This window comes from Ambystoma mexicanum, chromosome 2p, assembly GCF_040938575.1.
Source record: "Ambystoma mexicanum isolate Mex_15411 chromosome 2p, UKY_AmexF1_1, whole genome shotgun sequence".
NCBI lineage: Eukaryota > Metazoa > Chordata > Amphibia > Caudata > Ambystomatidae > Ambystoma > Ambystoma mexicanum.
In genome coordinates this window covers 1,051,349,549-1,051,373,577 of record NC_090923.1, presented here as the reverse complement: position 1 = coordinate 1,051,373,577, position 24,029 = coordinate 1,051,349,549, and the positions used below count along the sequence as shown (strand labels likewise).

Sequence of the window (24,029 nt, the reverse complement as noted above, 5' to 3'; positions counted from 1 at the left end):
AAAGTTGTCTTCTGGAGCAAATGTTCAAAATCAAACAAACAGTAACACACCATTACTCTCTAACCTCTCACTTATTAGTGACACAGATTACTTGTGTGTAAACATCAATAAAGATACTAGTTAACACACCCCTCCAACTTTCAGTGCTGGGGGTAGTGTCAAATGAGGAGCTTATCCTTCAGGCTTTTAGTGTAAACAATCACAGGAGCCTGAAACAAAAGGTAGAAACCCTGCTCACCTCAAGTACTAATCTCCCTTATTCCTAATGGGGTTAATCAGCAGGTCACCATTATTCAGTGATGCAAAATATGCAAAATACTTATTTAATATAATGCAGTCACACAACTGAACCCCGTTCCTTATTTTCTACAGATTAGATCCTTTGTATTCTCCCAGAGTTTTTCGTCACATAGTGAATAAAGGCCCGAAATCAGTCAGCTGGGGCGAGAGACAACATATGGAAATACATGGGGTCAGGAATACTGCACACATGAGTGAGCAACACGATATACTGTCCTCAAGAATGCAGAATCATGGCGCCTTGGACTCATCCAAATTTGGTGTTCTGTGTGGAAATCAGTAGATTCCTAATCTGGACTCAGTTGCATTTCTCGGACTTCCGGGTTGTAAATATCCTGTGGGTCCTAATCAAAAAAAGTGAAGCAGCTTATTAGAGCCTGCTGCTGCAGTATTCAACATCTGAACCACAATGTATTTCTATCCATTTCAGATCCGAATGCCTACATTCAGTAGCCTAAATCAACATCCAAATGCTCACAAAAACTCAAACCGCCGGTCACGTACTTATTTACATGTGCCTACGGCTTGGTGAAGTGTGTCGTCTCCCAACTGGAGCATGCAGTTGCAATGCTTTGCAATGACGGCACAAACATGGGCATCACTGCTGAGAAAACAGTGAGCGGTTGAAACCGCTGTCTATTTTAATGCTACATGTATACGGCCGCCGTAGAAACCCCTCAGGCGTGCACTGTATCAGTCCTTTCAACATACAGTACATTCCCCTCCACCACCGACGAGCAAAAGCTTCCGTGAGGCGGGGGAATGCATCTATTCAGCATGGCCTGTCTTAGAGATGTACGGCTATGTAAACCGCTATGGACGGCGGACGTAGACTAACTTAAAGTACCCATAAAGAAATGACGGTACAGTTACCCGAGGTAGCAACGCTTACCTGGTTTTCAGGAGCTCAAAGTGTAGCTTCTCAACAGTGCGGGGGCGAGCTGCACAGCTCTCTTGATTCAGGGACAGAAAAAATGGGCATGGCTACCATTCTGTCAGGCTTGGGAGTACAGCTGGCCTGTTTGGCGACTTCAAGGTCCAATATTTGATGGTACTATTTAGTCCACTTGGGTGGACTAGATTCAAACAGTTTCAGGGGAGTCGGAGGCCCCCGCTTCCCCTCGGTTTGATTTTGGGTTAAGGTCACAGTTAACTGGATTAACGGTAAGCCTCTGGAAACCCGTCATAAACTATGCAAAACACGAAAATAAGGGTCCAGGATTCTGTGCCCAGTAATATCAGTACGTGTTTTATTGAGTTGCCCTTTGGATAACACGTGTTTCGGCCTTCCTTGGCCTTTCTGAAATCAGGGCTATTGTATTATTAGATTTCACTGTATTCATCAATTGGCAAAATTAACATCATTAAACCAATATATTAGTTTACAGTATGTACCCAACCCAAACACCAACAAAAAGGAAGAAGGTATGCGTCCATTAAGGAACATTGTAAAAACACACAAAAGAAAAATGCAAGTGGAATGTATCCATAACAATGTGTTTTTAAATCACCACAGAGATGGAGATACGGGTTGGCATTGGGAATGGATGCATAGGGTAAAACAAGCAACAATAGAACAACATAAACATACAATGCATCAATGTAAGGTCAGTAAACATGTGTTGAAAAAATAATGAGAAACAAATATTGTCGGTGGAGAGGTCAGAAAAAAGGATGGAGACAAGAGAATCAAAAAACAAGGGAGAAAAAGAAACTGGTAAGTATACAGTCATAATTTCCCATTTTAGATACAATATTCAAAATTAAGTCGTAGTGTTAAAATGGACTTACCCTGTGTAGGGTTAATTAATTCTTGGCCTTATTGCTCGCACTCCCAAATTCTGGGTACAATCCCATGCACACATTTCTGGGGGGGGTGTTTTTTAAATGAGAAAGCCATTAGTTCCCATTTATAACTATTTAGGTTCTAAAGGTCCGTATTGAAAGACGAAATACTAATTCTGTCCAGTTTAGGAAACCAATAGTCAAAATCAGTGACAGAGTATAATAGAGCACGTGTGTCCAAATGTGCCGCCATATTATATCCTACTTCAATTAGCATTGTGTAAACAAAACACCCTGTATGCCTATCCAGATCGCATATGACGGCCAAAAGGAGATGCTAGTATGTGAATGGTGTCTTTGCCCTGTTTTGAAAGAGCCCCGTGTACTCGAAGTCTACGAGTGCTCCTTTCTCAGATTCTATTACGCTATCAAAAGGCCCCCAGTAATCATCAAAGTTATATATACAAACAAGCGACAGTGATATTTTATGCAAGTATCTACATTGCGTAATGTGTGTATCTCGGCTATGAACATTTCTGTATTACTTACTAGCGCTCGGTCATCTGCGTTGGCTGTTCGCTGTTGAATCACAGTGTACGCCGCCATTTTGGTGATATTTATATGTTGTCATGGCAATGGCAAACAACGGCCTCCATTGGCAGGAGAAAAAGGGGGAATAACATTTTCCCAGTTATTTCTATTCAAGTCAGAAAGAACGAAGCGTACCATAGTTTACAAAACTCTATCTGCGACATCAGTTTTCTCATATTTACTACCCATATAAGACTAACTGTTATTATGTACAAACTTGTACGGTTAGCATAGCAGACGAGTATTAACCCTCCTTAAAGGCGTATTCACGGCTCATTAGGTCTGTGTGTCACTTAAGTTATCCAAAACTAGCTAAAAGTATTAGCGGTAATGTTTCTCCTGTATCATTTGTATTTGAATTGCCCCGGACGTAATAAGCCAGAGCAATGCATTATGGGAAACGTAGTTGATGGTTTGGTCATTTCTAATTTAGATTGCCCCTGATATAAGTGGCTGGGGGAATGTATTGTTGACTCCATAGTTATATTATGCCCAAATTGCAATCACCGTAATTTCTATTTTTACAATTGTGGCGGCAGATATGATGCACGTAATCCTCGTTCCTGGTATACTTGTAACCTTATCAGACAAAATCTGTGACATTTTGTATATAAAAATATAAGTTATCTCGCATGAAAATGTACTCACAATTCCCCTTACAATGAGTTATTGAGCATCCCAATCAAAGCTCCCTTCATCACCAAACTTATTAATGCCTCCTTCACCACTGGCACTATCCCACGCAACCTAAAGGAATCTTGGGTACTCCCCCTTATGAAAAAACAAACATTGGACCCCAACATTCCCACAAACTACAGGCCCATCACCACGATGCCTTTCTTACTAAAAATACTAGATAAGGTAGCATACACCCAAATTCAGAACTTCCTTGAGGTAAACCACCTCCTTGGCGCCCGCCAATCTGGTTTCCGCCCTCAACACGGCACGGCGACTGCCCTTATCAATTTAAAGGCCCAAATAGACTCACTTAGAGACGAGGGTAAATTAGCACTCCTCCTTCTACTAGACCTCTCAGCCGCCTTTGACCTGGTGGACCATAGAGTCCTGTGTAATCACCTGGACTCTGCGGCCCACTTTTCAGGGGAGGCTATAGTCTGGATACAGTCATTCCTCAGTGACAGGACCATGAGGGTGTTCTCCCCCTTAGCGGAAGCAGACCCGATACCCATTACTTGTGGAGTGCCACAGGGATCATGTGTCTCGCCTACACTCTACAATATCTTCACCAAGCCACTCTTTGACGATCTTGACAATCTGGGTATCACCTATACCAACTACGCAGACGATACCCAGATTCTCCTACCTCTTTCCGGGGATTACGGGGAAGATCTGGCTTTGGTGAACAGAGTCTATAGCATCGTTCAGGCATGGATGGCCAACCATGGCCTTTGCCTGAACGATGACAAAACGGAGCTCATCATCTTGGGCACCGCTGCTCGCATTTCTAAACTCAACCCAAATTACTCTGCATTTATCATCGATGGTATCACTATCAAGGTCACCAGAGAAGTAAAAACGCTAGGTTTCTACCTCGACTCGACCCTATCCCTCACCAACAGGTAAACTCATTGGCTTCATCCACGGCCTATACATGTAAATTAATACGCGCCGGGAAACAATTCCTATCAGATGACAGCGGCCTAATCCTAGCTAGAGCCCTTATCTTATCAAAATTAGACTATTGTAATTCCCTTTACATAGGGGCAACTAAACAAACCATCAACAGAATACAAGTGCTCCAAAATAATGCACTTAGAGCGGCCCTAGGTATTCCCAGAAGAGTACATATTTCAGAAATAAGACGGAAACACAAATGGCTCTCTACCCAGGAAAAAATCGACCTCAAAGTTGCCTCCCTCATCCACAAATGCTTAAATAACAAAGCCCCTTGTTACCTAAAAGAACGTTTTACTAGAAAAATCTCCATTAGACCATCAAGACCAGCCAGTCCCAATTTCCTGCTAGTGCCCAGATTTAAACTGACCACTATTGGAGGGTCCAGCTTCCCAGTCAGGGCAGCTCAACTTTGGAACTCCCTACCTCATGCTCTTAGATCCGACCAAACGTTCAACAAATTCAGAAAGAACACAATAAAATGGCTCACCGAGAATGCTATGTAACCCGCATTCGCCCCACGTATCCTCTGCATGTACCGTACTTATATAGATTTGCTATCATGTAAAACGTCAGCTATATGATGACCTGCTTTCTGCACACCGTATTGTACATGCACTTTACTGCCTTAACTTCACCCTGTGGAGCCAAGAAAACTGTTTTTACTATGCTCTGTATATCTGTAACTTCTGTAACCAGGCTGTAAGTCCTCTTGTTTTATGCGCCCTGCTACCTCAAGGTCCGGTGCGCACAATAAATAAATAAACAAACAAACTATTTCATCATGAAACATTGCTCATCAATAATCATCAAAAAAAACATCATGTGTTAGTATTGGCAAAGATACATTCTTTGTACTTAGCAATCAATGGCTGAGTACAATATAAAAAAAGACATCACACCAAGACTGTCAATACGAGAGACACATAACAGAATGACATTATTAGATCTTTTTTTAAAACAAATGTTAAACATTAAAATATGTTAGTAAGTAACTTTACACTCCATCTTCCATCCAAAACTGTTATACATATACTAAAGTTTCATTAGGTGGTGCTACAGGAACGATGCCATTTACGTATCAAAATTTAAGCCTAACACTGTTGGGTTGAATAAACAAATCGATCTTGCTTCTGCTTGGCGTTGTGCTTTCACTTTGTCGCCTCCTCTTTTGGATAATGTTACATGCTTTAAAGCCACAAATCTAATAAGGCTCGTATCATCCAATTGGTGTTTCTTTTGCCAATGTGTGGCTAACGGTAAAGTGGAGTCTTGACTTCCAATCTTCATCAGGTGTTCTCGAATCCTAATCCTGAGCTCCCTTTTAGTGCTGCCAATGTGCATTTTTTTTGGCAGGTACAAATTATTACATACACCACATACTTTGTTCTGCGATTGATCATTTGTTGTATTGGAATGCTTTTCCCATTAGGGCCTACTATTTACTTTTTGTCATTTGCATATTTGCACATGGTGCAAAAGCTGCATTTTCTGAAACATAGTTGTTTGGTATTCAACCATGTGCGTTTCGTTTCTTATTTTGCGTCCGGTAGCAATGATGGGCAAATTATTGATTTCAAAGTACTTGCTTTCTTGAAAGTGATAGTAGGTCTATCCTCAATATAATTGTGTAAGTGTTCATCCAGATGGAGTAGGTACCAGTGTTTATGTAGGATCTTCCTAATTCTTTGGTGGTCCTTGTTGTATTGGGTTATGAACACTGTTGTCCTTTGTTTCTCTTCTGGTTTATTTTTTTGGAGACAACGTGTCTTGTCTGAGATTTTTATTTTTTTTCCGAAAGCCTTCTGTAGACATTTATTCGGATATCCTTTTTTTTTTTTTTTTGAAACGGTGTCTAAGAAGATTACATTCTTGTTGCAATTTCAAGTCATCTTTACAATTACGTCTTGCTCTAATATATTCCCCATGGGGGATGTTACGGATGGTCCAAATGGTCATCTTGGACATGTATGGTAAGATCCAAAAAGTTAATACGGTGGACATCGTTCTCCCCGGTGAAAATTATATCAAATGGATTCTGATTGAGTCTGTCAGTAAATTGTTGAAGTAGTGAATCTGGTCCATCCCATCCCCTGGAAGGGTCATTAAGACCGGCGGGAAGCCAATCAGGGATGGTGGGTGGTGTCATGATCTCTGCTTCCAAAAGGTCAGGGTTTTCCCAACTCCCTTGGAAGCAGATCCATAACCCAGGTTCCGAGTGCCAACCAGTCCCAATTGGGACCTTTTGGACCCAGTCCTGGCGCCAGTGGCACCAGGCTCATAAATATGCCCAGTCCCAGCGCTGGAAGCGCCGGGCTCATAATGCTTGGGTGGACTTACCTTCAGCAGACCATGCTGCTTACTTGCCTGCCAGTTGAGCCTCTGATCCTCTTCTGTTTGGAACTACTTTTCCTGTTGGGTGGGGCTGGAGCCACTCCCTAGATTCAGAACACTGGAACTCTTCTGGAAGGCAGGAACTCTTTTCTTACCAGGAACTCTTTTCTTACTTAGGCGTGGCTGTGGAAGGAGACACCTAAGCACTACAGGAGGCTATTTAAACCACACCCGGTGGATGAATCTTGCTTTGCGTTATTCTTCAACCTCTGCAGCAGAACGCTCATCGTGTCTTCTGCATCCGGTCCTGGGCCTAAGGAAAAAGGCTTACCATCCTGAATCCAGTCTTCAGCAACACCTCTAAAGACAAGAAAGAACAGGTTAGCATTCCGGCATCTGAAAGGCAAAGGCTTAACATCCTGAATCCAGTCTTCAGCAACACCTATAAAGACAAGAAAGAACAGGTTAGCATTCCGGCATCTGAAAGGCAAAGGCTTACCTACTCTTCGTGCGCTCCGGAGGTCTTCACACTGCATTCCGGCATCTGAAAGACAAAAGTTTACCAACTCTTCGCACGCTCCGGAGGCCTTCGGCGCTGCATCCCGCATCTGAAAGACAAAACAAGGTGCGTTTAAAGACATTGGGGAACTTTAATACTCACGTGCCATTACTCCTTTCCACATCTAATCCAGTGGGTATTCCGGCACCCTGCAGCCGCTCCGAACTCGTACCTGCAAAATAAAAAGACAGTTAGAGCGCATAGTGAAGCAGGCAACAAGCGCTTACTTACGTGCTTCCAGGCGCTTCTATTCATCACACGGGCTCCATCTTCAACTCACTTCAGCCCGTCATCCGCCATCGCCGGAACCCTGCAAAACAAGAGACATCATTACTAAAGACTTTAAAGACATTTGAATGACTCGAAACTTACCGTTCGTGCAGTAAACGACGGACAGCAGTCCTCTGAAGTCAAGAGGCCTGCGCTACCTATCCAGTGAAGAAACTGGTTACAGCACCCTGCCCCGAGGCAGATGGAGAGCTCGGCATTCACTTACCTAAGGTGAGAGCGTTAACCTTTGGGGGTCTACAGGAGAGGAGAAGAGGAAAGAGATAGGGACACCCCAATAACCCCAGTTCATTAACCCCATATTTTCTATCTGCAGACATCTTACTCTACACGTCAGGCATACAGTGCACAGAGGTCCAGCCCAAAGAGCCAACCGGGTGCTACACATCACCTTTGAAGATACGGTAGTCGCCCAGTCAAGACCGGCGCCTCTGCGAGAATCGGGTGAGCGTTACAGGTGGGCTGGGAGGCGGTTGGGAGGCAGTTGGGAGGTGAAACCGACCAGGAAATGGAGGTCGGGGGAACTGGGAGGGAGAGGACCGGGCTTGGGCTAAACAACAACCCAAAAAAAGTGAAAGGAAGGCCCAGGAGTGTCTTAGACACGGCTGCACGCTCACCGGCTCAGCTGTGGTAGAAGGTGTGGAGTACCAAGTTTAATGCAACAGTTCGTGGTTTCGGACCCATTTCATTGATGGTCAGTAAGTGTTTGAAAATGTCCTTTTATGGTTTAGTAGCTCAGGTTGTATGTTTTCTCCCACCTGTGCTTCCTGGGGACAGGCTGCATTGGAGATGACTGCTGCTTAGTCATCCTCTCTCCCCCATGTGATGTCCGCTCTGCCTCATGGGAGGGTTGCTGGTGCTGTGGTGGGTGAAGTCTTTCGATTTGTTTTTATATTTCTTTTCCGGACAGTCAGGCTGGCAATCTTGCTTTGACTTGGATCTGAAAAAATAAGCGGTACACTGGCGAGCATTTAAGCATGAGGATGAAGGACTCTTGCTTTAACCAGGCTTATTCTTTGAAGAGAGCAGCAGAGCTACAATGCCCAGTTCTGGTGATGAGAGTCGCAGCAACAATCTGCACAAGATGGATGTGTCCCAGTTACAGGCTCACAACTCTACTTAATGCCAGGAGGATCCTCACAACGATGCAGGACTCTGAACTGGTTTGCTGCTGGCGCCCACCAGTTCAAGGGTGGTACGCACTGTGGGGAAAATATTCTCTGTCAAACATAGATTTGCCTTGCAGTAGATGGCGTAGAAAATGGTTGTCCTGGTAGTAATCGTCCAGTGTCTCTTTGCTCCAGCTCATTCTTTGAATTTGTGGCTCCACTGGTCTACAAAAAAGAATGGCTCTAGATCTTCTCCTTTTATATACAGAATGTTGGGCTCTGGGACCCTAGCCTGCACTTTGGGGACCTGCAACAGTCTAACTATCGGTGGCTGTCCAAGCCTGGATACTCAACTGGAGGTACAGTCATGAACTTGTAGAAGATGTTAGATGGCACAATAGCCTAAAGTGCTCACTGCTGCCCCCAAAACAAAATCAAAGGAGTGAGGTTTAAAAGAACCTGCCTCCCTTAAAATCAGGTCAGGGTCACACTACAGTCGGAGATGTTTAGGGTCCTATTGAAAGAGATGGGGAAAGAATGTAGAAGAATAATCTTTGCTAACCGATGCAGTTTTCAGATTCTTCCACCCATGTTCTGCTTTGTCAACTGGTTGGCCATGGCAGAGTTAAGAGCACGACTCTTGAGGTTTCTTTCAGATTTTGACTTCAGCTGCAAAATGGAAGTGGCCACTCCTGCGAACATCAAAACATTGGGAACACTTAGATGACCAAGGAATTTTGACATAGAGCAAGGTCATACATTCAAAATATTATTTTTTTCAACTGCATCAGAATTGGTCAGTCGGTGATGGAGCTAGATTATATGCAACCCAATGTGAAATAGAAAACGTAGGTCTTCAGTGATTGTCTAGCCATAAGACAGTTAATTGATGAGGAGAAAATTCTAAGAAGGAAAAGCGCCAGAATGAAATATTGGCGGCATATGCCGGAAAGATTAACAATATATTGGATCCTACCGGGACCAAAACAGGAAAGGACTGTGCACCTTCTGAACCAAATAAGGCGTAAACTCTGCAACATCTATACCTATTATTAAAAAGTATCTTGATATTAAGAGACAATTGACATAGCTGGTGTAAAAATGTGATAAATATGAATAGTATAATGGGGGTTGGTAATGCCAAAAAGTTACCAAATAACCAGCATTTGCAAAGCCAATAGTCTTGCAATTTCTAGTTAAGTGACCAAAAATGGTTTAAGCTTAAATTACTAACTGCCTTCTCTAATGTTAAAACTGTGATCAAGAACATGTATTAGCAAAGCCAATACCTTCAATTATTAGAGCGAATACCTTATGTGAAAGTGTACGAATTAACAATCATTGGCAAAGCCAATACTTTCGGCAATTTATAGTAGTTCTTTTAAACAAATAGCTGTAACTTTTTAATCACTACGATCATTCACTGTAAAAATGTGATGTGCAACAAAACGTACAAACCTACGACAGGAGAACTGCTTGGACAAGCATGGTGAAGCCAATAGGTTTATTTTTTGGAGTTGTTGATTGACAAATGGTCGTAGCTTTCTCATTTAGTGTGCCTGGCCGTACCCTCCCCAAAATATGCTAGTAAATACAATCTAATTCAGTGGATCTTATTTCAAGTTGGTTATCTATAAGAAGTAAAGTTTAAAGGGTAAGTAATCAAGATTTTTAAAAAGTATAGAAATTGCCTTGAAAAGAGCTACGGTTACTATCTAAAGACTGCACATTTTTGAGGCATTCGGGTTTAAAATTATCAAACATAAAAGTAATATGAACAGCAAATCTATGTTAAATAAAGCTACATTAAATCTGCGTTGTTGGAACCTTAAATCACCCTCACAAATACTAAATGGACAAGAAACATCACATAACTTTACGACTACAACACACAAGACATGCATACCAAATATGCAATACATTTGAAAAACACAGCACATAACCATGTAACTAAACATAACTAATATGCATTATATATGAAATGACCTCAAAACATCTCGGCTTATTTTAAACTACTTCAAAACATGCACACGATTACAAAAATCATTAACTCACAACGACAATCTTACTACCCTCTTCGTACCACTTTTCACACCAAACTAGAACTAATATTCACTGTTGAAGGACGAACAAGCGCACATTCAACAGCAGTATACAACCATAACATAACTGTTAAATCAGTGAAATTGTGAATGTATTTAATTTAACACCAGTCCAAAAATACAGGGTGAGTAGAAGTACAAAAATGTTGGTGTTAGCATAGTTTTTATTATATGTTCTGTTTACTGTGAATGTTACTTCTGTTTTTAATTATCTGCTAAACCTTAACATTGATATTTCCAGCGTCTGTAGACGTTTGTGGTTATATAGCAAAACTAATTTTAAAAAGTTTGTTTTAAATGTAAATCGAAAACTATAACCCAAAGACACAATCACACAACATTCAACGACGTGACTCATGAATACTTGATGTTAAACCAGTACTTTGATGCTAGCTTCTGAAAACGCATGTGAATTTATCAGAGTAAGAAAACGGACTAGGCAACGGTGTTGCCGCTGTGAGAAACCTGAGGGTATCCTCACACCTACTCCCCTTGGATCCTCTTCTCAGGAGGCCAGGGAAAAGCCATCTCTTTTGGATCCTGACCCTAGGGGTGGAGAAGCGAGGGAGGATCACCTGGGTAGGTGGTCCTTGGGGATTGGGAAGAGGATATCCACAGGTGAGACATGGTATCCCCCTTTCCCTTATGAAGACGAGTCCAAAATTCTCCCGGCCTTTATGGGCTATTGTAACACATTTCCCCACATTTTCCATCATTCAACCCACTATGGTACTAGGACAATGAAGAGGCAACTAAGAGTGGTGAAAACTAGTAGGTAATTTCACCACTCTAGTACTGAGATGAAGAAGATGGCTGCAGAGTATTGTAAAGGTCAGACCTGTCCCTTTAACTATGGTCAGGCAGTTGGACTAAATTACCAACACCTGTGGTCACCTAGTAAGCCCAACTGATATAAAAACGTGGCCTGTTCACTGTCAAGGGGGGACGCACAGCAGGCTGGAGCGTGGAGCCAGCTGTGGCTGGAAGCTGGCGAATGGGAGAGACCGGAATGGGAGACGCAAGTGTGAGAAGCTGTGACGGACAATGCCCAGAGATGCGGGCTGAGGCAGGCCCACAGAAGGTCAGGAAGTCCTATGCATCCTCTGTGTCTGGGGTACGCAGGAGCTGTGAGGCGCCAGGGCACTCCGGTCATTGTGCACCTGAGGGGGAGAGAGAGACCAGCACTCTGCCAGACCTCTCTGAGAGAAGAGCGGAAACCGTGGAAGCGTGAAAGGCACTCTAAGGAACTAAACAAAGCTGACAGGAGCTGCTGCCTGAAGCCGGTGAGTGAAGATGGCAAACAATCATACCGGGGCATTGCGAAAACCGGCAATAAGCCTTTCTTGAATGTTGAACGTTTTGGGAACTGTCAGAAGCACTTTTAAATATGGAAGCAAGTGCTTATAATCTTGAACTGAATTGAAAGTTGTTTCAAGGGTGAAACAGATAGGTTTTGCATACCGAAAGTTCTGAAAGCATTACTGAATAGCGTGCAGAATTAAAGCAACATGAAAGTATGATTGAATAAGCATTTCTGAATGCTGTGCAGAGACACAGCAATTAATGAGCATGTTTTGAGTGGAATAAAAGCACAGAGTGATTTGAATGAAATAGAAGTGTTGGCAAAGCAAGTAAAATCCCAAGAAGGGTGTGAGATGAGAAACCAGTATTGACACAAGCCAAGTGGTCAAACTACAGGTTAAGAAGCAGCCTGTATTGACAGGAGTCGGAAGTATCAAAAGTGTAACCAAGTGAATGGTGACAAGGCTATAAATGATAGTGTTGGAAGAAAATAATCATGATAGAAGAAGCACTTTTCACTGTTAAGGGAAAGCAGTGGACAGTTGTTTCTAAAGCAGATGGGGAAAAGGGGTATCAGTTGCGTGACCTGTAATGGGTGGTCCGTGTGGTCCCACAACAGCACCTAGACAGAGTGGCCTGCATGAAAAACAAATGAAGAGGAATCCAGAGTTTTAATATAAAAAAGAACAAGTCAATGAAAATATACAAGGAAAGACAAACAATTTACTTACCCCTGGTAACTTTCTTTCTACTGGGTGTTCCTCCCGCGTATTCCTCATCTTTGATATTAGATATCCAGCTTCAGCTGTTCGTAAAAAAAAAAAAAGAAATTGCCCTCGAGGGCCTCCGTTTCGAGGATGTCATTGAAGGTGTATATATAGCATGCTCAGCCCCTGTTGGTTTCAGTTCTGTTTTTCATACAGTAGAAACTACCTGCATAAGCACGGTTTTGACCGTACTAAGCTTTGAAGGAGCGAAAGCTGTAATAGCATGGGAAATTCTACTGTGGGGTAGGCTGGGAGGGCGATGAGGAATATGTGAGAGGAACATACCTTTGAAAGAACGTTACCAGGGGTAAGTAACTTGTTTTTAGAATGGATTGTGTCCTCCCACGTATTCCTCAGTTTTAAATGTTAGCAATCTTAACGGACATGAATGTAGGGGTTCAAAAGGTGCACACAGAAGAAATTTTAATACCAGATTAAGGTCCCAAATTGGAACCTGGAAAAGAGATGGGGGGGGTGGGGAGGGGGAGGGGCGGCGGGGGCAGAGGGGAGGTCACATTAGTGAGTCCCTTTAGAAATTGTCACCAGTGAGATCTTGAATTCTGATGCTTGTTAATCTGCTTAGAATCAAATGCTGTGCATATGGTCTGACATCCAGTGGTAACCGCAGAGTATTACATCTTGTCTTTCGGGACCGAAAGGGGACGTTGGCATAGGCGTGTCTGTAACACTATCCCTATCGTGACGTGTAGTGTACCCAAAATCTCTCGCGCGCCGAGGTCCCTCAGATTGTTTTTTTCCGCCCAGATAACTGGTCGCCCTATAACGGAACTCTTACAGAAGGGACATTGTTCTTCTTCTACCAACTTGTCGCCCCATTAAGTCACTTCGATCACAAGAACATCTGCGACAAAGACTGCAGGGCATTCGTCTACAGCGGTGGATTTTGTCGCCGAAGATCCGGCAGCCGGACTTTCCACGTGGACGGGCCCTCTGGGTGACCTTTACAGTAGGGGGAGTGGGGTCATGGTGGCCATATTTTCGGTATGTCTTTCCTCCTTTCCCCTCTTTACCCTTTTGATCTGGTCATCTTCCCCTTTGGCTATGGAAAGGACTCCTTTTAGGTTCTGCCCTAAGTGTAGGGTCAGATATCCTTGCAAGGACGAACGAACACAGGACGTGCAATGCCTGTCCTCCTTGGATCACGACGAAAAGCAATGTGCGGCCTGCAAACTTCTTTGGCCTAAGACCCATAAGGAGCGCCATTTAAAGCGGTGGGCCGCGTACGATATGTCGCAGGTGGTACCCCCAAAGCCACACCCGCTGAGAGTGATGACCAAACGGTTGCGGATGTAATAGACCTTGAGGCGGACACTTCTAGGTGCGACCCTTTAGGGCCTGACTCTGGCCTCGCTTCAGGGACAAAACCCGGCGACGGAGGCGTACAAACGCATCTCACTAAACATACAACCTCTACACCGGTTTCGGCGTTATTGTCGAAAAAGTTGAAAGCGCCAGCAGGGCCGTCAAAAATTTCTGCGGTTTCCTCGGATCGTGCAGATCCAAATCCTTCCCTGCATCCGCAGCAGCGTCTTGTGACTGGGCACACTAAGACAGGTAAGGGCGCTTTTCCAAAATCTTCACACGTCGAAGCGCGGAAATCCAACACTAGGACGGTCCCGAAGGCTGCGGTAGGCCCGAAAACTACGACTAGGCCTCTAGTCGAAAAACCAACCGCTAACGCTGTGGAAGGTAACGCACCTACCGGTAGACCATCGGAGCAATTATCTCACGCCAATTCAGCGATTATCGAAGACGGCATCGATAGAATTACTGTGGCGTTGGGACTTGTCCCGGTCCGCCTAAAATCATGGGGCAAGTCGCGGACTAATCTTCGGATACAGTTGGGGCCCCGATTCTCCAGATACATAGGAGGACAGTCAAGAGCCTTTTTCCGACACCTTAAGAGACTCTCTTCTACGCTGTAGGGCGGAGGACAACGTTTTTCCACCCGTAGGCCCCCCTGGATCCTCCAAATGGACTAGGGAGAAATTCGAAGGGTGTATGGACCGGACCGGCTGGAGAAGATTATCAGTTTTTCTGATCATCCACCCCCAAAAAGGTCTCATGGAGGGAGAGCCTAACCCTCAGGCTCTTCATTTTCAAGAAGATCAACCTTCTGTCCCCATCCAGCAGGAAGACATTGTCCACATGGACACCTATAGGGACTTTTACGATGAAGAGGAAGAGACTTCCTTTCTGCAGAATTATGAAGAGGAACAGCAGGGACCACAGACAATTGGGAAGAAACCAAGCAAGAGGGAACAGCCGCATGGACACTGCCACATGAAGATCAGGACACTGATGTTTTGTGCCTAGATTCTCCTCCGTCCACCCCGGCTCGCCAGGCCTCACCTGTAGATGACCAGATGGCCATCAACTCTGTTGAAGAAAGCAGCTGAACACTTTTAAGATCTCTACTCCTGTGCCTGAGCAGTATTTTTGTAGAGGATATCCTTAAGTAAAAGCCTCCATCTAGCCAAGCCATTCCCCTCCTTAATTCCATCAAGAGAAGGTTGGCTCCCTCCTTGGTGTCACCAACTGAAACCCTAGCAGTGAACCCAAGAGTGGAAAAGTTGTTTCGGCTGTCTCCTTCTGACCCTCAATACATCAGGGGGCACGCCATCCCGACTCTCTGGTAGTGACTACCACCTGAAAGAGGGCAGGGGTACCCCTAGCCACTGGGGAGGCACCTCCGGACAAGGCATCAAAAAGGCTGCATGCTCTAGGCAAAAAAGTCACCTCGGCTGCCGCATTCACTATGTGGATAGTGAATAATTCCACGCTATTGGCAAGTTACGCTGACGCTCAGTGGAACCTACTTCAAGAAGGCCTCCAAGAGGTTCCAGAACCCAGGCTTCTCTCTATTGTATTCGAGGGAAGAAGTCGTGAACCAGAATGTGATTAAAAACACCCTGGACACGGCTGAAACAGCAGGCAGGTCTCTGGCCCAGGGGACCCTACTCAAAAGACACGCTTGTCTGCGCACCTGAGGGTTTAAACCCGAAATGCAGGCCTCTCATCAATAAGCCTATTGAGGAAGCTAACCTCTTCGGGAAAGCGGTTGATGAAGCCTTGGAAACAGCCAAGAAGGAGCATGAGACTCTTAAATCCCTGCAACAGATCACACAAAAACCTTCCCCCCAGAGAGGTAATCACTCTCGGCGGTCCTTTCGAGGGCAGTCCCGTGCAAGTCAAAACAACTATGGCACGGGAAATTTTAACAAAGGACAAACTTCAGGAAGCCCTGCATACTACCCTTCAAGGGGTCAGCGACGTGGCAAAGGCAGATGTAGAGGCCTCAATCTTAGAGGAGCCGCAGCCTCTGGTCAGAAATGACCATCAGATCCAGGTCCACTCCCATGTCACCCCGGTCGGGGGGCGATATAACATCTTTCCTCATGGCATGGGAGGGGATACCTTCAGACCACTGGGTCATAAAGACGGTCGCCCACGGGTACTGCGTGGAATTTGCCAGAACGCCACAATTCAGACCACCGTGCCTTTCACCAGACCATCTGGAGATCCTGAATCAAGAGGTGGAAGCGCTGCTGGGAAAGGACGCCATAGAAGCCGTCCCTATTCTTCAGGTAAACAAGGGTATTTATTCAGTGTACTTCCTTGTACCCAAAAAGGACCTCACCATGCGCCCTGTTCTAGACCTGCGTCCAGCGAACAAGTTCATAAAACCTAAAAAGGTTTGCATGGTAACACTACAGGGGGTGATCCCACTGTTGAAACAGGGGGACTACATGGCAACATTGGACATGAAAGATGCATACTTTCATATTTCAATGTTGCCAGCGCACAGGAAATAACTAAGGTTCATGGTAGAGGACAGGCATTACCAATTCAAGGTTCTCCCCTACATTTCTCCATTGTCGAGGTTTGCACCCTGCTCCTGGACCCGACCGGAAGAATCCTTGCGGCCACAGCTCCTGGGAACCTCTCACCGAAATCAACAGCAAATAAAAAATCAACCTTTAGTCGACCCATCCAGTCCTCTGGGAAAATCTGATTCAAGGGGGTAAGTAAACGCAAAGCATTTGTCTCCCCCTTACCCCTCCATAGGAGAACATTGCGAACATGTTTCTTTGTATCCTTCCATTCCATTGCTTTTTGGTTGTTGCACCTGATCAGTGAAACTTGAAAGATAAGAACACATTTTTTCGGTATCAAGTAATAATATCACTATATTTATGGTCGCTGTATATAATGTCACTGGGAAAAGGTTATGGCAACATTATATAGGTGACCTATATATATATATATATATATATATATATATATATATATATATATATAGGGACAGGAGGAGCAGGGGTGTCCCCTGCTCCACTTGAAGAAAAAAAAGGGTTTGGGGGTTGCGGGGGTATCCCCCCGCATGTTCCATCTAATGTCCCTGCAAAAAAACAGCAATTTTTCGGCGATTCTTTTTGCATGCCGTTATTTTTTAGGTGACATTATTACATGGAACCATTTTTTCTTGTCAGTAACTTTGTTGCATCTCTTCTCTTGAAAATTCACCAATACAAGTACTTTAACTGCATCAAATACATTCTTGGGAGAAGCATTGTGACCTTTTGGCACATGGCCCCACTCTTCACAGGTATTGGATTTCTGAAGCTAGCGGATGTCTCTTGTGACTTGGTTTCATCTTACTGCATCATTTACCTCTTTTCTTGATTGAAGTCATTGAATGCATTTTATATGTTTGTTATTGAGTGTTGTGCAGCATTATCACATGCTTGGTTCATTTGTTGTGTGTTTGAGGCCTAGAATAAATATAGTATTTTTATACATTCCTGTCAAAATGTAATTGTGTGCTTAACTGTTTGAACTCATTATGGACCCCTGACCCCACTCGCTCTCCCGAGAATATCCTTGACTGCTCTCCATTGATTCCTTGATTGCGTTTTGGCTAACATCTCAAGAGCTCCTCTGTTCACTATAGCTAGGGTGGTCTCCTAAAATCGGTACACTAGGCCAGATTCTAGAAACCCATCTAAACATACAGCAATAAAATCCCTAAGCATCAAGGACCGTAACGGAACCGATATACCATCAATGCAGCATTTACATTCTCACACTACTGTGTTCAATTACCTAAACACCCACTATCATCTGGGGCAATACCTACTTTGTTTTCCGTTTAACTAAATAAAAGGTCCTTTTATTGGAATAGCGGTGGACTTAGTGACATATAATCATTGGACAACTCAAGTTCTTTCTAGGACAATTTCAGCAAGCCATAGCACCTTTTGGCCTAACATAGGCACCATTCATGCAGCACAGGTGGGGTCTTTGGGAGAGAAAAACGGCATATCGGCCTTCATATCCTTTCAGAGAGCTTGTGTCAATATGTGTTTGTTTTCCCCAAATTTCAGCACCTGCTTGAGCGCTCGTGGTACGCGGTCACAGAGACCTGCCTTGCATTCACTGTCTTCCGAGATGATTTCAGCCCCCGCTTTGTCGCTCTCTTCACCCTCCTCCTATTCCTGAAGTGCTTCCATTGGTTGGCTGAAGACCGAGTTGATTATGTGAGTATGATTGGTTGTATTCATCTTTGAAAAGTCACTGCAGCCTGCTTAACATTCTACCTACGTTTGCCATTTTTTTTCTGTCCTACATCACCTTCCTGCCACCTTTATGGGCAGGAAGGCTTCAACCCCAGGAGTTTCACATGAGTCATGTGGGAGTTTGACCAGAGTAGATTGCACAGTGTTTAGGAAGGCAAGCGTTGCCCTTCAATGATACTGTATCCTTTGCCCTTTACACTAGTAGAAGCATAGAAGCTTGTAAAACTGCTTTAAGAAGGGGCCTTATCCTGACTGCTCTGCCTCTCCCTACCCCATTGACCGTCGGTCAGGTTCTTATTACACTTTGACTACACTGTTTCCCCAGCACACTCCCTTTTTAAAGTGGCATGGCAGCTTTCATAACTCTTAGTTAGTGACATGCCTTATGTTGCAGCAATTCCCCGCAATTCTGGTGTGGGTAGAGCACCCTTTGAGAACCGTTTGATAAGGGCATGATCCTAGCGAAGAGGAATATGTCTAGAAGTTCCCACTGACCAGGTTATGTTCCATGTACCATCTCAGATCTTGCAGATACATTGCAGCAGGTCATTCCTGCTATGATAGCGAGCATGGTTTAACCTGTTCAACTATACAATGAGAAAATTAACTGTTTGGATTTGCTGTGTCTACTACACTAGCTGGCACTCATTGCATTGGGCTTGGTAAATGTGAAGTCCGTGCTGAATTCTTCATCACAGAGGAAATTATGTTTGATATGTTGCAACATGTTCTTTATCATCTCTCAGATGGAACGAAGCCCTAACATCTCTTGGCTGTTTCACTTCCGAATTATCTGTGAGTATTGCACTTTTTTCTTTGGCATTGTGTAGACACTGCAGATATGCCTAAAATAAAGCCACCAACAAGTTGTAATGCTAGTGTCCTTTGTGGGGTGCTGCGAAACCTTGAAATGTATAGTTTACTCTTTGCAATACAGAGTCTGATTGGTTAATGCTTGGCATCAGCCCTTGCACTGTTTTGCTAGCTCTTGACTCATGAGGCAATAGGAAAGTCCATTAACTGGGTTTACTGTTTTGAATCTGTGCAGGTACTTGTGTTTGGCCACTTTGGTAGTATTTGCGTTAGACTGTCGTGTACTTTGGTGTGCGCTCTACTTGGGGCACATCATTCTTGTAAGCCATGAGCGGGCCCTCCTATTGGGCCACCTGCCATTTGAAAGCTGCAAGAGAGAATACATTGGGTCAAAGGTTTCTTCCTGAGTGACGTGGAAGGGTTTCACTTATGGTATCCTGTGTTGCCACAGCAGCTGTTCAGGAAACCATATTTCATCAGTTTCTTAAAGCACGCCTGGGTGAACCTAGCAAATAAATGCACATATTTGCATAACTAAAGAAAACCTTTCACAGTTAAATCGGTTTCTCAAATTTTAATGGTCCAACACACTTTTTTAGGTTGCAGCAAATGCTCATAAAGCCCTTGTCCTACCCTCCCACACATAATTTCGGATGCAAACAGACATCAAAGTATATAAATAAGTACTTAAATGTGATAGTAATTGTTTTCTTGAGTCGCATTCCAACAGCCCAAATATATCAATCTGGGACTTAAAGGAGGTTTCCTCTGAGTTAGCCTGATTTCCAGTGCAGTAATATGGTTCAGCAGCCAAAGCAAACTCTTTGGAAGGAGGATTGCTCCAGTGTGAGGTAACACCTTTCAGGTTACTCAATAAGGGAAGGTATATGCAAAAATGTTATTTGCAGAAAATGTTTTCAGTTACGATAACTTCAAATTTACAGGTAAGTTTTCAGAAGCCTGACCCAATATGCTGAAGAATGTCCAAGTGTCTAGCTAAGTCCAAGAGGACCTTTAATAAAACCCACTGGCTTTTTTAAAGAATTCAAATCCTCCAAGCAAATGCAAAATGTATTCTGGTTCGATTTGAACTCAATTCATATTAGTTGGGCTGTCCCTAATATTACTCCATAGCCCAATGCAGGTCTGTGGGCTGAATGTAGGGTCTACCCACTGCGACAAATCAATGGTATTGTCTCTGCTTCTGCTGGGGAAGCCCCTTCCCATGAGTCCAGGTAGGTGAGGCCGCTACCAGATAGTCCCCTTGGGAGTGGTACTCTGCTGGTGGATCTCATGGGGGAGGGAGGACACCATTGCGAGCATTGGCCACTTAGGACACTCACCAGTAACCAAGGCTGTTGGAATGCAACAAAACTACTGGAGAACTGCAGGTAAGTGACGCAGAAGACTAAACCAAGTACTGAGAAGCAAGGAAAGCTGCTGCAACTCATCGGAGAGCTGCAAACAGCTGAAGGATGTTGCCCCGGACACCGCAGGTACAGGGGTGGCTAGTCACAGGGCTGGGGAGACCCAGAGAACGAAAGTGCCCCGAAGCAAAGCAGGAATGCAGTATCCACAAAGGCAGAGTAACCTAGTGATGGGGGCCGGAGGGAGGGGGGGAGGAGGAGGGAGGAACTGGTCTATCCAGGAACGTGTTTTTATATACCCTTTTGGAACTGTTATTTTGAACTCCAAAGCTTGGCTGCAGATTGACAGCCAAGAGACATTTTCCCTTTTCACGTCATACTGAGTTTTAGCTTGTGAGGGATAGCTTAGGATATGGACAAAGCCCAACAAACTTTACTTTGGACATTGACTGTTTCATTAGCTACTTTTGTTGAGGCATGAAAACCACCTCTTATCAGTAGGGCTAGATAGGATTTCCTCCAGGGCGATCCCCGAACACGCAGGCATGTCGCTTGCAAAGTGTATCTCATTAGCTTTCAGAGGAGTCTCATTTGAAGTCAAGATGGGTAGGGTTTTGCTGTAGAGCCCCACAACACTGGACACATGAAACAAAGAGCCCAAGAAAGGTATAGCATTCTGAGAAGCCATGAATGGCAAGGTCAGTGTTGGGTAGAATTTCCATATGGTGTGTAACTCTCCCCACTTAGTGAGTATAGGGGGGATACACCAAGTGGGGAGAATTGCGCGCACACACACTGTGGAACTTTCGCTGGACTTTTAGGTTTTTATCTGACTCTCCTTAGCGAGTGGGGACCTTTTTCCTCCCTCGTTCTATTTCTGTGACTTTGGGAACCCTTTTTTGTTACCTTTCATGGAGTCTGCTTTCCTACATCTTTTTGAGATATCTTTATTTTACTATTGCAGCACACAGTGTCTTCGGTGCAGTGTTTCTGGCAGCTCCCTCTGCTTCCCTATTTGGTTTTCTTTTATATTCCTGTGATATTTCTTTACTAGGATAGGGGTATTTTTTTAATTTTCAAGCTTCATTTTACATTTTCAAATTTAATCACAATTCAGAGCATGTCTGGAGTTCAACAATCATCATCCGATGATAACTATAATCAACATTAATAACTTAATAAAGGGCCACCAGTGTCAGTGGACAGTATATCGCTGCACCCTCACAACAGTTCAACGTGCCAGAAAAGCTGCCGTTTGTGGGTACGATGTTCTTGGCTCTCCGGAATTGTATAATGCTGTGCCAATCCGCATAACATTTCTGGTAGGAATCCGTGAGGGTCGCTGTGACTTTCTCCAATGCTACTAACGTCCATACCCTGACCCACCACTGTCCGACTGTCGGGCCTTCGCCCAACTTCTAGGACATGGCTAGGGTTAGTCTGGCTGCTGCCAAAAGTTACGTAACCAGCTGTGCTGACTGACCTCGTAGTGGATACCCTGCTTCATCAGCTGAGTCCCCTAGAAATCTTGTGTCCCAAAGAAGGTTTATACCTATAAGTTCTCAGATGTGAGAAAGTATCTGTTTCCAGTACAATTGAGACTGGGGACATGACCACAAATGACCCAGTGTTCATTTGTCTCCACAACCCTTCCAGCATCTGTCTGAATACCTAGGATTAATTTCATGTAGGCGACTGGGAGATATGTACCATCTACACAGAATGTTATACCCACATTCTTTCATGGTTGTGCATCGGGATGCTTTGTGGGCTCTTTCCCATATGTGCAACCATGACTCCGGTTGTATATCGGTTCCCAATTCATTCTGCCACCTCAACGTGTATGGTAGGGTTTCGGAGTTGCCCACCGGGTCAAGCAGCCTATAAAAGGTGGTTGTCAGCTTTTGAGTCTAAGCCATTTGTTAAGGTCAGTTCGATCCCTTGGGTTCCCTGGTTCCTGTGTGTGTGTGTGGCCTGTGGCCTTAATCTGGTTTTGCACGCTTCAAAGATCAAGTTCACGTACAGGTGGCCCATCTGAAGTTTCCCCACAGCTTCCCACTTTGCGAAGGATCGGCTTACCATCCCTGGGCTAAAGTCAGGATTCTCGAGTACTGGGGGCCCAATCCCACTGGGACGCCTAGCTATCACATTCCCATGTCCCAGTATCCTAATGATGCTTTGGTCATCCTTAGCAGCTTACCTCCCTGCTTCCAGGTGTGAAAAAAGGGGTATTGATGAAGGGTAGCTTAGTGGCTTCCTGTTCTCGCTCTGCACACCTCTTGCTGGGTTCTTCCCTCCAGTCACGCATAGGCCCAATCGGGCCGCAATAATATACTGTTTAAGCAAGTGTTCCCACAGTCCGTCCTGCCAAGGTGAACGTAGTAGCACCTTTCGAGCTACCCATGGTCTCTTCACTGCCCAAATACATCTAAGGATCTTCCCCTGCAGTTGGGAGATGGGCTTTGCTGGAATCTTGACCTAAAAGGCGTGGAACGAATAAAGCAGTTTGGGGATAACAGATATCTTGACTGTTAGACAAGATTGTATGCAGTAACTCTCGGGAAGGCTACACCTGCCTTGTCCTCTTGGTATTGGGTAACTCACCTATTGGTATATGACTGTACTACACAAGTTGGTAGAGTGACTGAGCAGCCAGACTTATCTCAAGAGGGGAAAATGTGAGTTGTAGCATCGAAATCCACACATCCAAGCAGTGCTCCAGATAAGATTTTGAGGTGGAAGTAGTTTACTCTCTATTTTTAAACTTTGAGAGTAAATGTGATTTTAAGAGAGAAAAAATTACTTTTCTCCTTCTCAAGAGTAAAATGTATGCGACATCCAGCCGACGTGTGAAAAAACTGTATGGAAATCATTACTATGCGGCAGCTTTCTGCATTGTGACAGAATACACCGTTCATTATTTCTAGCCATTTGATCTCTCCTGTATATATTTAAATGTTGAAATCACAAAAACCTAGCCAATTAATATAGTAAATCATACATGAATTTGTATTGTGTGTTTTGAAATTCGATAGCAGAATTGTCTTTTGATGTTTAATGAAAGTCCTAATTTCCTGGAGCTATTACTACCTAATGGTATGCCACTGTTATGTTACAACAGTGCAGAGAGGAAAGGACTCCATGGTAAATTCTATATCTAATCTAGTGGTCAAATGGTTATTTATGTAGCTCTTTTGGCAAAGTGCTGTACATAGAACATATTTATCACAATTACCACCAAACCAAAGTCGGTACTCCTTTATCGACCTCGAAAGGATGAAAGGGCTGAGTTGGACTTGCCGGGATTCGAACCCGCAACCCTAAGATCACACAGACATTGCAGCAACGAGTGCTCTACCGGCTGAGCTATCTTATTGGCTAACATCCTTCAGAGGTTGGTTAACTGAGTATCGACTGAGGTATAATGATCACAGTACCTAGATGTATAACAAACCATTTATGAAGCACTACATAAAGTTA

The 24,029-nt window shown here is 44.1% G+C and overlaps 1 protein-coding gene across 1 annotated transcript in view; it reads left to right on the top strand.

Annotated features, from left to right (window-relative positions):
• Positions 1–24,029, top strand: part of SYVN1 (synoviolin 1) — an 890,352-nt gene that overhangs the window by 219,933 nt on the left and 646,390 nt on the right. The window contains exons 4-5 of the mRNA XM_069644965.1: positions 18,178–18,330; positions 19,116–19,164. Coding sequence (XP_069501066.1) covers positions 18,178–18,330; positions 19,116–19,164 — 202 coding nt within the window. The remainder of the gene's footprint in view (positions 1–18,177; positions 18,331–19,115; positions 19,165–24,029) is intronic.